The sequence below is a fragment of the Cyprinodon variegatus genome, unplaced genomic scaffold (genome assembly GCF_000732505.1).
Source record: "Cyprinodon variegatus isolate N-32 unplaced genomic scaffold, C_variegatus-1.0 Scaffold194, whole genome shotgun sequence".
NCBI lineage: Eukaryota > Metazoa > Chordata > Actinopteri > Cyprinodontiformes > Cyprinodontidae > Cyprinodon > Cyprinodon variegatus.
This window is the reverse complement of record NW_015150647.1, coordinates 882,116-898,487: the sequence shown is the minus strand read 5'-3', so window position 1 is coordinate 898,487 and position 16,372 is coordinate 882,116. Positions and strand designations below refer to the sequence as shown.

Genomic DNA, 16,372 nt, shown 5'->3' with positions numbered 1-16,372 from the left:
CAGTTTGTGTGTGTGTGTTTGGGTGTGATCTTTCTGGATCTGTTTATCTGTTTAGAAAAAACACCATTGCTTAGTGTACATGTAAATGTCTCATATGTGTTTTTTTCTAACTGGGTTTGTCAGACTGAAGCAATGCCTCCACAGGCTCTATTCACCTGCCTTAGTTGGCTTAGATCTTCAATGAAAGCCTTTTGGATTATACTCATAGCTGTTTTTTTTTTTTTTTCCTTACCTGCCTCTTTTATCACAATACATTGATTATTGTCATTAATTATCTTCAATCTTGGTTTTTGAAAAGCTTTGAACTGCCAGCAAAGTTAGGCTTATTCAGATCTTTTTCAAGACCAAGACTTAATAATTTTGAAAGAAAATCTCATTTAGTGAGGGAGTGGCGGCCTAGAAGGGCAGGATTGGAAGCCTAGTAGTTAGAGCGTCGAGCTTGGCATCCTGAGGTTGTGAGTTTGAAACCCACTCCCACAGAAATCTGCTCTGGCTCTCTAAGCTAGACCCTTAATCCCAGATTGCTCCCCAAGCGCCCACTGCTCACCAAGGGGATGGGTTAAATGCAGAGGTAAATTTCTTTAATGTAAGATCAAATAAGTTCAATATTTTTTTATTATTATTATTATTTTTATTTCAAACTCGATGTACAATTTTTCATTCTGATCATGATTAACATTGATAAAGATTCAAATTCAGTATGTATTCCCATTGAGATGTAGCGAGGCTATCTTCCCCGAGTCTGAATGGACCACAGCCCCGTGTTAACATTTTGTAGAGAATACCTACAAACACTTATCTCTTTAACACTTGCATGATGTTTTGATCTGGATGACTGGTTTTCTGTTTCGTTTAATAAAATCGTATTTTTTTTAGAAAAACTCAGTCTTTGGCCTTGGCTCATTTTCTGTGAAGCTGTAAACCAGGACAAAAAAAAAAAGAGTAGCACCCACTGTTAACTCCCCCCAAAATGTTTACGTTACACCAAGGATGTTCCGGTCCACTGGATCCACACTTGATATAAGTCTGTAGCTTTATTATTTTCTCTGCATATTGTTCATGTTTGTGTGTGATTGTTGTCTCTCATACCTGGCAATTTTGGACAAATCTGGAAATTGATTCATATTTTAAGCACTAAAAGCTGTTTGCTGGTTATCTATGGACATATTTTGAGTGTCTATTTTTATATATATTTTTTTCATTTAATTGCTTTTCAGATCAAGACAGTGTTAAAAGCTGAAAAATGGCAGTACACCTAAGTTAAGCGTGTTAAACTTAGGCACTTTCTATTTATTGTGCAGATAGTTATTGAAGCCCCGAATGTTGTATAGCTTATAATTTGAAATAAAAGTCATCATCAGTATGAGTAGAATATGCAAATCATCAGCAGTACCATTAGTTTGAATCAGCAACTTTCACTACATTCTACGTGCATCAATATTGGATGTTAGGCTGATTGGTGAGCTCTGAATTCCTGTCAGAATTCCCAAGTCAATTATGGATGCAAACTAGGAGAGTATGACTTCCCCTCACACAGTGAACCCTCCTCGACTCAACATTTAGGAAAGTAATGTTGGCTGTTGCATCTCAACAATTTTAGAATAGACAGCAAATGTGCATGCTTTGCCATGTTAGATTTATTATTATGGTAACTGTAGGAGATAGAAATGTTGTTTGACATAAAGAAATGTCAATAGCAAAACCTGTTATTCACACTTAAAAAGATACGCTTTATTATCAGAGCAGATCAGAGCAGATTCAATTAGCTTTGTTACATGTTGGTCCTGGACCTTTCTGATCAGAACAGTCTACAAAGAATGTTTTTATTCCTCAATGCATCTCCACTTTTTCATACATTTGTTTTTAAGACTTTCCCTACATAATAAATCTCAGTTTTTTTTTTTAACATAAAATAAAACAGACAAATAATAATGTCACATTCAAAATGTACACTTTAAGTCATTCTAAACCCTGCATACACCTCTTTGTTGCTACCATTCCTTTAGATTCATCTGGAAGAATGGCTGAGACCATGAACCAGGAGAACCCTCTCTCCCAGCAGATCTCAGATGTGGTCAAACAGCCGGCCTTTATCGCGGGAATTGGAGCAGCATGCTGGATCATCCTTATGGTCTTCAGTATCTGGTTATACAGACATAGAAAAAAAAGGAATGGCCTCTCCAGCAGCTATGCAGGCATACGCAAAGGTAAGTGCACAAGGAAAACAGTGCAAAACTAAAACCTTTGGTTAAGGGTCCGAATATGTCAGGTATAATGCAATATTTACTAAATCTTTATATAGTTATTTTTATGTTTTATCCAAAAGCTGCCAATCTCTCATATCTTTTCTCATAAAAAGCTTTATTTGCAGAGCACACTCTAAAAGACTCTTTAGGAAGCAACTTGAAGTCCCGCTGAGACTACAGCATGAAGATGTCTTTTCATGATTCTGTCATGCTCATTCTGCAAGAGTGTGAAGTGTGTTTTCAGTCAAGTGTTTTTCCAGCTCCAAAAAAACTCCCCTCTTTTTCTAACAACTCCCATCTGACTGTGTTAGGAAATAGTATTTTGCTCTAAACTCTCTTTATCAAGGACATACTGACATTTTCACATGCCTTCAATTTCCCTGTCCTTTAAGGGAGAGGCCTTCAAACATGGAGGAGGTGGATTTATCTATTTTTCTGCTTATCTTCTTGAGAGACAAAAGTGATCCAAATGTATTTTGGATTCATGTGAAATCTAGAAAAGACAACCGAAGACACAGTGGTTTGCTTGTATCTGTCTAGGTATTACTTGAAGTCAAAGTGACAGAGTTCATGACATGCCTGGCCCCTGCCCACAGTAGTTAAGATACAAAGACAGTCATTAGCCTTTCTATCTTAGTCTCAATTATGTTTGAGCTGGCTTAATGTGTGGCCTTAGGCTGTGCAGCTGTGAGCACTACCTTTTCCATCCCTGGTCCTTGGCTCGGTTTTAGTGCTGTGCACAAGTGTTAGAGGAGATCCACCCTTCAACCTTGATGCACAAACAAATGACTGATTTAGCTTTTAATCTGAGGCTTCCACGCAGAAAACAAAGACTATCCATGTCCTTAGTCTACTGCTGCCACGGCTGATGAAAAATGTCAAGCAAGATACAGCTCAGCTAAGATTTCGTGAACTTTTATGCACATGTACAGATACCTGTGTGGGGTGTAACGGCTAGAGCTGTCTTGCCTTTACTGATGTCTAAGATTACAGGATGCAGCAATGACTTGCGGTCAAGCATGAAAGAAGAATGACATGCAGATTAAGGTTACCTTTTGTCACTCTGATTCTGTATGTTGATGCTAACTTGGATAAGAAGGGTACAAAAATTGAACTCTTCAAGGAACAGTAGGCAGGCATGCTCTCCTTCTCATCCGCCTCCTTCCCTCTTGTCTCCTCGTGCTCCTAGACCACAAAAGACCACAGTCTTTGTTAGAATGGGTAACCAAGAATGTTTTCAAAGAGGATAATTGCAACCACATGAATCAACAATTGGCAGTTTGGGTTGAATTGGGATGTGTGTGTGCATGTGTGGCTGGTGTTACTTGTAACACGCAAGGCATAGATGCATAAAATGGCATGATCAATTTCTGAGCTATGATTTAAATAAAGCTATTGAATTCCAGTTCCTATTTTGGCTGTTTACTACTGGATATACACTATAAGTGCTGGTGAAGATTGAACTGTATATAACTCTATTTACATATATTAAAGGAAGCCTTGCTTCCTTAAATTATAAATAATTATAAATATCGAGAGAAAAGAAAATGTCACACTGTGTGTGAGAGAGAGCAGTAGGTATAAAATGGTATTTTATTAATATATTATGAGGAGTTATCAGCATCTTTCATTTTTCATTTGATAGAGATGCAGCTGTTGAAATTAGTGAATAGAAAATAAAATACACAACAAGCTTTATTTAGAAATTTAGCTAATTATAATCTATTAGAAAATAAACATTTGAATAAAAGTTCACACACTTTCGCATCTGAATATTAGTGCTTGCTATAGTTGCTATTTGTAATTCTAAACATTATTCTGTGCCTCTTCCTTAGCCATTAAACATCTTAACTCTGAGATTTTTTACAATCTGTCAACATTTCCAAGCTCATCATGCTGCAAGAGATTGAAAAGAGAAAACCAAGCAAATTGAAGTTGTTCTCCATATAGGCTTCCGGTTGGCTGCTTCAGGTCTAAATTTTCTTTTCTTTCACCCACCATGGATTAAATGGGAAACATGTCTCAAGAGGTGGTGAAAATTTGTTTTCTTCAAAGTAGCTTTTTTTTTCCCTTTTCTGTTTTCCTTTTACATAATTTTAAGCAAATAACTGTTAAGAAAAACACATACCGTACACTGAATCCTTCTACCTTAGCCTTTTAGCACTTTACTGCTACTTTTGTCCATTCAGTAAGCTGTTCAAGGTTCAATTTAAAAACCTTATGGTGCTGATGTGTGAATATGTTTATATGTGCAAAATTAACAAATAAATACGTACAATCATACCTCACATCATCTTGTGATGATCCAGCCCATGTTCTCAATGGAGACCTGATTTTATATATTTTGGTCACGTTTGCATTTTTCAGAGGTTTTAAGTTTAGGCGATGTCTCCTCATCAAAGACATTCATCAAAGAGATAAAAGCCAACTGACAGCCGATATATTTAGACTTGCTTAAGAATCAGAAGCAGAGATTTAAACATGATAAGATTATTGTGCTTGGAGGATGTTTCTTTGAACAGATAATCAGTTAAATGGACACATCACAGGAAAAGAAAAGCATTGTTCCTCTTGGATATTTTAAATTAGGTAATGTGTACTGGGTAACAGTAAAATATTACATCCACCTTCAGTACTTACAGCGTTATTGTTTGCTCTTTGTTTGATCAGTAAAACAAAAATGACATCCATTTTTTCAGATTTTATTTATTCTTAATTTTAGGCAAGTATGAGATTCCTTTTTTTGGTTAAACAAAAAAAACAAAACAAAATGCTATTCCAAGGTATTGTTGAATTTACACAAAAACTGTTAAATAGATGTTATTGCTTGCATTTTAAACTTTTCATTCAAAGATTTGTAAACACGTACTGTAGGGGTTACAGCTTTTGAATCCAACAAGATCATTCCCATTTATGGATCGAAGAATTGGTCCCTAACCTTATTTTGACTTTCACCATACTATTAGTTTTAGTACCTATAATTATTTACTTCTTTAAATATAAAAAGAATAATTAAATATGCATTTTAATCACTATTTGGAGATCATTGACCAGAGCCAGTCAAGGGGAAATTGGCCCGTCGATTGGTGCATCTCTAATTATTACTGTAGGTGTTGATTAAAACCAGCAGCTGGTTGATTAAGAACGTCTACTTAATGGATCAGACTTGTAAGTCTGTAGTTCAGGTTTAAAAAGTGTCTCAGATTAGCTGCAAGAGGTTACTTAATAATGTGGAAAAAATACTGTTTAAAGCTCAAAAACACTAACATTTTTTCATCTTTTTTTTGACAGTTCCATCTTTTACATTCACACCAACAGGTAAGCAAATGACTAAAATATGTGACAATGTCTGAAATTTCTAAGTAGAATCTATAAAGAAGAAATGACTGAATAAAATCAGCACTCAACACAGACAATAAAATAAACCAATAATTTTCAGAGTTTGTTAGAAACCAAAGTTCTGCTCAGTATTTAGGTTTTGTCAGAACTCTGAGCCAGAGATCAAGACTCCACTAAGAGGCTATTAAACCAGTAGTAACTTGATCAAAGGGGCTGCTTGCAACACTAGATGGGATTTTAGAGAATGACACAGTACTGATGCACCGTTTAGACAGGCAGTGGACTTAAGGAGGTTATCTGTGAATCAAAGTGACTTGGCGTGAAGCAGATAAAAAGAAAAGCTATCCTTCTAAATGAGTTTGTGTTTGTGGTTTTCTGACTCACTAAACTCCTTTGGAAGGAAAAGGAATCTTGGCCACAAGGACACAACAGTAAGCAATAGATGGAGAGTAAAGAGACTATGTGCAATTGTTGATCTTGTCTGTGCATACTTTACTATCTGTAGGTACTCCTGCATTTGTCATTTTTTTATCTACCTTGAGGGTTGCAATCACGCAGAATCCCTTTGCAGCTGCACGCTTGTTCCTGTATTTGTTTGAAACTCTTTGGGGTCAGATTCATTCCTCACACAAGTAACACGGTTTTACAGTTTTAGAAAAACAGGACTGTGCAAAGTATTATGCTGATTTTAACCTGCAACCAGACAATTTTACCTCCTCTGGATAAAAAAAAAAAAAAAAAGAAAAGAAAAAAGTACACTGTCAGTTTAAAAAAAAAAAAAGAAAGGGAAAGAACAAAGCCAAGCACATGCTCATCCTTTTGTACCCCCTCCCCTCTGAGGGTAGAGATTGTAATTAAATTTGGAGGTATATCTCCCTTTCACACGCTGGCAGCTCAGAAACCCTTAAAAGTGTTAAACTTCCAGCGTGCAGAGCTTTAAAGTCGTAGAACCTGAGCTGGAGCAGTAAAAGGCTACACATATTTGTTCGCCATAAGCCTCTTATACTACTTCCTCCTCCCATTGCCACTCAGACAGCTGAAACAATTCAAACATTTCTACANATATATATATATATATATATATATATATATATATATATATATATATATATATATATATATATATATATGTATATAATTTTAATTGTAAAACATTAAACTTTAATGTATTTTATCAGAGCGTTCTTTAAAAAATTCTGATATGGGAGACAGATAACAAAATATTTCTGAGAAATATAATCTGAAAAGTGTGGCATGTATTTGTAGTTAGCCACTTCTAGCCGTATGCTATTATTATCTCTCCAGCACTTGTTTGAAATTAATATATAGAGGTAACACAGGAGGAGTCAACAGACTAGTCACTATTCAACACTATCCCAAGTTTTTTAAACTTCACAACATATTGTTTAATATATCATTCAAAAGCAGAAAGAGTGTTAAACACCAATATATCTGGCCTGCCTAAACGAAATATGCCAGAATTAAGAAGCCATTGTCGAACGGTAATGAGAGAGGCAGTCAGGTTGCCCATGGTAACTCTGTAGGAGCTGCAGATATTCAAATATTGATCACAAAAGCACTGTTCCTGAAGTAAAACAAACAGAACTCCTCCTTTACAATATTTAGTGGGAAAGAACCTAAGAAGCATGAACTGACTGAGCAAGGAGCTGTAGGTAGTCTTATTTGATTTATGTGTATTTTATAGGATTCCTTATATGCTTTTTTAATCAAGTTGTTTTAAATTACAGTGTATGTTTTCTTTGTTTTTTCACAAGGTATGATCCTGTGATATTTTTATCATGTTATCGTTTTGTGGAGATTATATTATGAAAATCTCTCAGAAAAGAATTTAAGGATAAGGAATTAATAAATCAATTCTATATTGATAAGTAGGAAACTACTAGTTTATCTGCGGCTTTACTGACTCTATTACTAGTACTGTAACACATTTCTTTTTCTGCTTTAAGTATGCTAGGTTGTTGCCCCGTATCATTTCCTTCATCCATTCAAGGGTCTCCGGATATAACAATTAATGGGTACAGATAAAGTGAATGCCTCACGTATCTCTATCTATCTGAACACACATGATTTCGCATCACTGTGAAGCTTAGACTTTACATGGGTAACCTTGTTTTTATCCTTTGTTTCACAGCCTGTCACGTGCAGATTTTAGGCTGTGCATCTTATGAAACATTTGTTATGGCAACAAAATGAGAGCAAATACTTTTAATTGTTGATTGATTATGTCTGAAGAAACAAACACCTCATGTAAATGTGAACACATAATACCCAATATAATATGTAGGACTGGCAGCATCATGATTTAGGGATTCTTTTGTCATGCAGGAAAGCTGATCAGAGTAGATGAAAAGATGGATGGGGCTAAATGCATGGCAATGATGCATAAACACCTGCTTAAAAAAAAAAACCTCTAAAAGACAGGGTCAAAGGTTGACCCTCTAACCAGAAAACAGTGCTAACATTTTAGCCCGAACATAAAATTTTGTGTAAGACATCCAAGGTCCAGATATAAATCCACCTCAGGATCTGTAGCAAGACTTGAAAATTGATGCTTACAGGTAATCTCCATCCAATCGGACTTTGAACTGAATTGAAAAAAATGGGCAAAAAAAAAACAAAAAAACTGTCTTTTTACAGTTAATAGAAACAAACCCCAGAAGACCTGCAGCTGTGACTGCAGAAAAGTTTTATTCTGTAATGAACTGACTTATGAGACTGATTTCAAATGCATTCCACCCTTTACAGTTTTTATATTTGTAAATGACAAAAGGAAGCTATATATTATTTCTATCACTTGACATTATCCACCACTTACAATACAAAAGATATATACATGAGCTGTATAAAAATTGGTTATTTCCTTTTCTTATGCAGCCTTGTGTACATGAAAGTAAACTTGAAACTGTTACTTTCTCTTTTTTTAGTGGCATACCAGAGGGGTGGGGAAGGCGTCAGCACTGCTGGAAGGTAAGGTTTTATTTAGATTGTTTCTATTCATTAACTACAACAAAACTGTATAAACATTCTTGACCATAAGTATATTTGAATAAAAAATGCTTTATTAATAATAAAAACAAAAAAACATTTGTGAATGTAAGATAAGGGTAGGGCATTTGTACTATGTTTCACAGCCACTAGGGGGGGATCTGAGCCTTTGCTTAAGTTCCTCAAGGCAGGAGATGCATGTAGGTGCACTAAGTGTGTTGTATTACCCAAGGAACAAAGACACATGCAGCCTGCCAGAAGCCCATCCCTATCACATATAGTGAAGGGCCACATCCAACCACAAGGCTGTGCCACAGCTTCAATATTAAACATTCATGGATAGGCATGCACTTGCTCCAAAGCACAGCTTCCTATACAGTGAAATGGGGTAATGTGCATAAACAGTGAGTCCCATCAGAATTAAATCCACCAAAACTCATTTGCACATCCGCTAGATGGCCTTTGGCATATCGCCATATAGCTTGCAAACATAGACAAAGGAGAAAAAATATGCATTCAATTATTACCCGATTTCTGCTCAGAGTACAGAGTCTACTTAATATTTTGCCATAAATGTGTGTATTGTTCATGTGTTAATGAATAGTTAGCTTGAAGCCATCAACAGTAAATCTATATTCATTACATTACCCAGTTGTATGATTGAATCCTGTATGCAGTGAGGCTATGTCAGCTCTGCAACACAACAATGGTTGTTCGATATCAACATAGAGCTGCTGGGGTGATTGAGTAGCTATTGTGAGATTGTATTTGGCTGTAAAAGACAAATGTGTTCATTACCAAAAACGAATCCAAGAAATGAGTCGTTTAGAGTGAGGAAATGCAATTCAATGCTAATTCAGGGCTTGGATATTTAGAGTGGGAATCTTTCTGCACCAATTTGAACACTAAAACAATAGATGACCCTGCTGAGGTGGACCCTCTTGTCTTGTTTGCATTGTATGGTAAGGTATTCATCAATAGAAACATAATATGTTGCTTTTTTTTTTTTTTAGACTAACTATTTTACAAAAGGTCAGGTTGCACAGTACAGTCCTGTTAACAGATCTTGCACAGGTCTATTTAAAAAAAAATGTATTTCTTTCTAAAAGTAATTAAAAACGTTAAACATACCTTTAAATATACGTATATATTTCAGAGGCTGTCTTTGAAGGAATACATTCTGTTATTTCAGTTTCTATTATTGAGGTTTGAAAACTCATAAAATAACAGTCTTGCCTAGTTTAAAATTAACAATTATTTTTTAGCTTGAAATGGTAAAATATGGTGTAAGCAATTATGGAAAAGAAGACTGGCTTCCTAAGGATTCAGCATATATGTTGTAACACCCTCCACGTGGATGGTAAGCAGCCAAAGGTTTATGCTAAAGGTGCTGGCTGGTCAGAATCTTGTATCAAGGATATTAATGAAACATTGCCTATACTGTAAGAAAAAAGTCAAAACAAAAACTAGTTAAAACAGAGAAATAAAGCCCATTTCAAACTTTGGGGAAAATGTAAAAGACAAGAACTACTGATAAAGTCTAAACTTCAAAAGCCACCTCATGTATATGTATCTAGGACAACAGTTACATTCCACATGGCCATAAATAACTCTGTACTAAAACCATTTTTTGAAATTTAATTTAGTAAAACTAAGTTTCTCAGAAATTTAGTAAATGACATAGCACCAATTAAAAAAATCTATTTATGGTAAAGGATTAATATATTTTCACATTGATACAAGTAATAACACAGGGATATGAAAGGAAAAAAATAGCAAAACTCTCTAACTAGCTTTGCTTCTGAATTTTCCCAAGGCTTTATTTATAAAACTTTTTTTAACCACACATTTCCTTCTGCTTAACTCCACATTAATATCAGTGGGTGCAACACTACTTGAAAGTTGTGCTCAGTGAGGAAAGATCTTCCCATGGTTCATCCTTTATCCTGTATTAAATATTCTTCTCATGATTGTTCTTATGTAATATTCTGATTCACTGATCAAACTTATTTGGGGGATTTACTGGCTTTAAGCTATGACTAAACTTACATGAAAATGTCCTAAAATGTGTCACATTGATAAAAAAGACTGGTCTAGTGATTTCCTAATTTGCAAAGATTGATCTTTATTGTTTCAAATGTTTGATAAAGAGATAAAGACAATGAAGAAAAATATTTTTTCTTCCTTTGTCTTTTGCTCAACTAAAAATAACAAAACAAAAAACTATTGGAATGAAAGAGATATTATGTGACACCATGGAATCTATTCAGGGTGTATTTGTGGTTCACTGACTGCTCAGGATGTGCATTTCGCAACATTGGGAGTGAGTTTTATCTGGCTGTCTAATCCAAGCGTATCGCTAATACTCACGGGGGCTCAGAGAAATGTTGTCGGCTCTGGGCAAGTCAAGCACACACAATCTATTTAGCTGGGCTTGTGTTTTTTTTCCCCTAATGTGTTCCCTCAGTGTGTGTTTGGCCAAAAGGCAAAAACTACTAAAGCCGGATTTTTTAGTTTCCACTTCTCAGCTGGGTAAATAAACTCCACCATAATCTTCTGTTTCTGTGGGTACTTTAGTTCATTCAGATGAATGTCATTGTGGTGTAGGCTTACTCTGTCACTATTGTTTAACATTTGGTTTTCTTTTACAGGCCTGGTTTGCTAAACATGGGTGACTCTGCCACTCAACCCTGGCTGGCCGACACGTGGCCCAATTCCTGCTCCAACCACAATGACTGCAGCATCAACTGCTGCACTGCAGGCAACGGCAACAGCGACAGCAACCTGGCAACATACAGCCGACCAGGTATGTCAGTATCAGGCCGGATATATGCAGGGAGCGACAAAAATAAACAATTCTCTCAAAGGAGATGGTGCAGTCATTGACGAAATAGTTATGGTGATAAGAAATGTGGGAGCTGGGGGAATCTGCAGTGAAAAAGGGAAGTACAATCTGATATCTGGGTTAGCTCCCTAGAGAGTTGGTGTGTGCATCTCTGCTTTCTGTAGGTTTCCACAAGAAATAAAACCAGGAGAGCAGTGAGCCTGTGCTTTGTGTGTTTGATTTATCTGAGGTTGGGGTAGAGCTGTTTTAGGCAGGAAATAAAGGGAGTATACTGAGCAGGGCTTATAGCTCTACTCTGTTGCTAATCAAATTGCTCTGCTGATTTCCATACAGTTGTTATTGCGGGTAATGTAATTTCCTCTAAGTGCTCAGTTGTTAAAGAAATGTGCAGCAGGCGAGGAGGTCAGAGCTGGTCTGCAGATAGTGTCCAGAAGCAGGAAAAGACGGAATGATGGAGGGAGGATCAGCAGAAAGCAGGGGATAGTTTTAGGTTAAATCTCATTTCCTTAGTTATCCCTCCGCCCTAAAGTAAGGTGCCTTGGCAACTTTATTTAGTTTAACTACGCTTTTAACAAACAGGATGCTGATGCAGAATCATTTCTGACTTGATAGGCTCATATGCATGATTCAAAACAATTGCAGCATATGTCCACATTAATTGTTATGTTTTTTTTAAAGGAAACAGAAAAATTCTATTAAATTAGCCCCTTATGCAATAATACTCAAATATTCTGTAAGAAAGATCAACCAAAATACTGACAAACATAATAAAAGAGTGGAATATAGGCATTTGGACTTTTTAATTTGATGCCTTATTTAATTAAAACAATGAATTAAGATGCTTCTGTCCATACGCAATGCAGAATTGTCATGAGCATATTAAGTAGTGAAAACCATAAAATTTTCTGAAAACTTGTTCAATGTCATTTCTGTTGTATCTGCTGCTGATAAGTTTTAGATAAAGCAAAGATGATGCACTTGAGGATCTAAACTACTTTGTTGTTGCTTACTAGCACTCCCTCACCTTTACCAAAAACTAAGGGTGATGAAAATATACAATTAATCTGAATACTTTTAATTAGAAATTGCAATGGTAGTTTGAGATTAAAAAAAAATATGTTAACTGAGAAAGTATTTATATTTGTAGGTGTATATGCAAGCACAACTTTCTAAGGGTTCCCCTGAAAATGTTCGGTTTTTTTTAAGAACTTAAAAAAACATTAGCTCCCAATTCTCCCAAGACCTTTACCGGAATGCCTTCAACTTAAGATATGTCAAGTTAAAAAACAGTTTCAGATTTTTGAAGTAAGGGTGTGATCTGGTGAAAGTTATGAAATTATGAAGTGGTTAATATATTATCTGCATTGATTCTCTGCAATAATTCTCTTAATATAATTCCAAATGCTTGGAGATGGAGGCCAAGTAAATTTTGACTTTCTGTTCAGCCTCTCATTAACTTTCTCTAGAATGTAAATACATATAGTTAAATAGTGTTTTCTAATACACCGACTGCTGATGTCTTCAGCAACTATCACTTTCATAGCTAGGAATGAGAAACAGAGAAAATAAGACCTCAGTGCTTGCTAGAAATTACCTGACATATAATGTGAATAAGACCAAGTTACAGTAGAAGCTAAAAAGTATCCCATAGAATAAAAGTGGGTGCTATTTTAGTTCATGCTGGACTATTCTTAAAAATAAAAGCTAGGTTTGCTCAGATTACTTCACAGGGCTGACCCACACTACGGTATTTCTAGAACGGTCACCTGTAGTTAAAGCAGCCAAGAACTTTCACTTAGATGATAGGGCTTAATGTTAATAGTTTTCTGCCATGACCAACAACCCTGTCAGTGGAAACTTGGACAGCAATAAAATGTTTTATGTTGTAAATTATGCTCTTTGGGGCTACGGTTTTAATAGCAGCACATAACTCCTGTCCAGCTGTTCGACCCAATATACATCCAGCCGCTCAGTAGTTTCCCCGTACTTCCACCCTCTCCCAGCGAGGATTAATAATTCATTTTGCAGACTTTATAGTCAAGTTTAGTTTTTCTTTGTGCTAATCACCCTTCTGAGGTTGAACAAAGTGTGCAATGTTTAACAGGGAATAACAGGCAAAAGGAAGCCCTCAGTCGCTCACATGACACGCTGCTATATGACACAAAGGAGCTTGCCAGATGCATGCTTTGTGTGTGTGCCAAAACTAAACTCAGAACATTAAGAGGATCACTGACTAGGTGACAGAGCAAAGCAATCAGAGTTAATGTCTCTTTATCTCAGCCATAGGGGCGCGTTCATACATCAGCCTTTGAAGTGTTGATCTGCTCTATGCAGCTGAAATGTAAGGCGCACGGCACGAGCCGCATGTACCTATGGCAGGCTCTGGTATTTACCGCAAGGCTAGTTCTCAGATCTGCTGGAGGATTTGAATATTTTATGAGCCAGGGAAAATTGGATCTGTCAGTGAAGCTGTGCTTTTACTGCGCGCCTCGTTCCATGTCTTTGATACAGACACATCTCGCTTTCCCTTTCAATGAGTTAAGATGCTTCAACCGTCAGATGGAAAGAAACTGAGATGACATCCACAATGAGTCATTAGTAAGACTAAGAGTAAGGGGAAAAGGTGCAACACCACAGGTATCACCTATCTAAGTTAATGCTATTTCAGGTACTGGTTTTATTAGGAAAGTCAAAGTCAACTCCTAAGAAATAGTTTTTTTACTTGGTTTTAAAAGGGTTTAATGTTTCAGTCATTTTAAAGTTTTGTTGCAGTTTGTTCTAGATAATGTGGCATATTGACAAAGGACTTCATATGCTAACAGAAACATTTTGAAGTCTATCCTCTGGGATTTTATCAATTTAAAGTAAAACCTAAAGCTTAAATATAGATTCATTACAAACAGAATGTATTTAAACAAGTTTCCTGTGCTAATTTTGATTGTTTTGATTGATATTTGACTTGCAGATTTTAAAAACCAATAATTCAGTTATGTCCAAAAATAAAGAAGAAAAACCAGCAAATAAAAAAACAAAAAAATATTGCCAATACATTTCAGTCAGCTTACTGGAAAGTATCTCGATGTACTGGACGTGATGCATAGTAAAAACTTGTGTAGGGCCCCCAATTGCATGATTTACTACATTAATGTATTGTAGCATTTAGGTGATCAGACTATGGCTTTGCTCAGGTATTACGAGACCTTCAGTTCATCAGCATTGTTGGCAATCTGTCTCTACAAATATTCTACAGTTTCACTATGTGGTTTAGGCTTGGCAAGTAGAGTACAGTGACTCCATGTTCATTAAACCAGTATTGCTTTAATAAGAATTAACAAGGTACTTGTATTAGGCTGGACAGGTAACAGTTGTGCAATGAAATTAAATCAGTATTTCCGCAAACCTTGAGTGTAACACGGAACAAGTGTGGCAAGCAAAGGCAGTCCAGGTCATGATCAGAGTCAGAAGAGAGAACCCCACTGAGAGTAGGGTGAGCACAGGAACACAGGACAACAGGTGATGCACTCACACCGATACAGGCTGCAAGACAGTCTGGGGCAATGGGGTGGAGCAGAGTGGAGAGTACTAGCAAACTGTATTAAAATATGTCCTGGATCCGTCCAGGCTTCAAGTGTTGCTCTTGAAGCACTGATTCCTTTAACATCCTTTAGCTTCACAAAATTGAAGTTGGTTGTGGACCCCTTAAATTCATTTAACTTTCTATTTACATGCTTGGATATGCGTGGACACTCAACATTGAACAGTCAGGTTGTTCAATAGTCACAATTTTTTTTTGCATATCCTCCTTATGAAGGGTATTGATGATTGTGTGCTGGAAAACTAAGTCAGATGACCTACCTTTGGTTGTAAAATTGAGAAATTTAGTTTAAGAAACATAATATTTGTTAAAACATAAACATGGTCCTCAAAATAAATCAGTGTTTTGATGATTATCTAAATTATTGAGAAGCACCTATGAAATGTCTAAATCTTTGACAGACAAAGCTAAGGTTTCAAACAGAATAAGGTAGGATGGACAGTGGTGTTAAAAGGTTAAACATGTGTATGTGTTGTGCTTAAGCACAAGTCTTTCAACTCTTTAGTAGATCAGAGTGTATGAAATCTTTACTAGGATGGCTTACAGGTGCTAAGCTGATCAGCTGTATGGAAAGGATTGACTTAAATACCCTCCTCATGTTCTCCAGCCGACTGTATCGCCAATTATAACAGCCAGATGGATAACAAGCAGACCAACCTCATGGTGCCAGAGTCGGGAGTCTATGGAGATGTAGACCTGTCTAACAAGATCAATGAAATGAAGACCTTCAACAGCCCAAACCTAAAGGACGGGCGCTTTGTCGGTCCAGGGGGGCAGCCGACACCTTACGCCACCACACAGCTCATCCAGTCCGCCATCATGGGCAACAACATAAACTCAGACAGAGGGACCGGAGGGAGTGGAGGCGGACTTGGAAGTGGAGGGGAATTAAATGAGAAGCACTGCTGGAAACCTCCCTCAGTCCAACAGAAACAGGAAATGGGCTCCCAGCTTCAGTACAACATCTTGGAGCAAAACAAACTGAATAAGGGTGAGTGTGCGGAATATCCAGCAGCTATGGCTGCAGAAGTCATCTCCGAGCCATGATCCTCCTCCGCTTGACTTTCCCTGCTGTTCTTTCCACCTCTGGCTGTTTCAGCCTCACTTTGTATGACTGTAGCACAGATCCATGCTTATTCATCCTTTGACTTTCTTTGAGTCCTTTTCAGTGAACACAGGCACCATTACTCTTTCCTTCTGCTTTTCTCTTTGCCATTCATGTACTGCTCCATCATCCTTTTTGCCTGTGTTTGCATCAAAATCAGGGCTAAGCCAGCACTCCGGTTATTGTTTGATGTCTTGGATTTTGTATTGCAATTAGGGCAGCTGTTCAGGGTTCAT

General features: G+C 36.7%; 1 protein-coding gene across 5 annotated transcripts in view; it reads left to right on the top strand.

The window, feature by feature from the left end:
• robo1 (roundabout guidance receptor 1) overlaps positions 1-16,372 on the top strand; it is a 278,848-nt gene that overhangs the window by 250,513 nt on the left and 11,963 nt on the right. For all 5 annotated transcript variants that reach the window (XM_015379556.1, XM_015379555.1, XM_015379558.1 and 2 more), the window contains 5 exons: positions 2,007-2,207; positions 5,538-5,564; positions 8,531-8,573; positions 11,243-11,397; positions 15,639-16,022. In XM_015379556.1, coding sequence (XP_015235042.1) covers positions 2,007-2,207; positions 5,538-5,564; positions 8,531-8,573; positions 11,243-11,397; positions 15,639-16,022 — 810 coding nt within the window. The remainder of the gene's footprint in view (positions 1-2,006; positions 2,208-5,537; positions 5,565-8,530; positions 8,574-11,242; positions 11,398-15,638; positions 16,023-16,372) is intronic.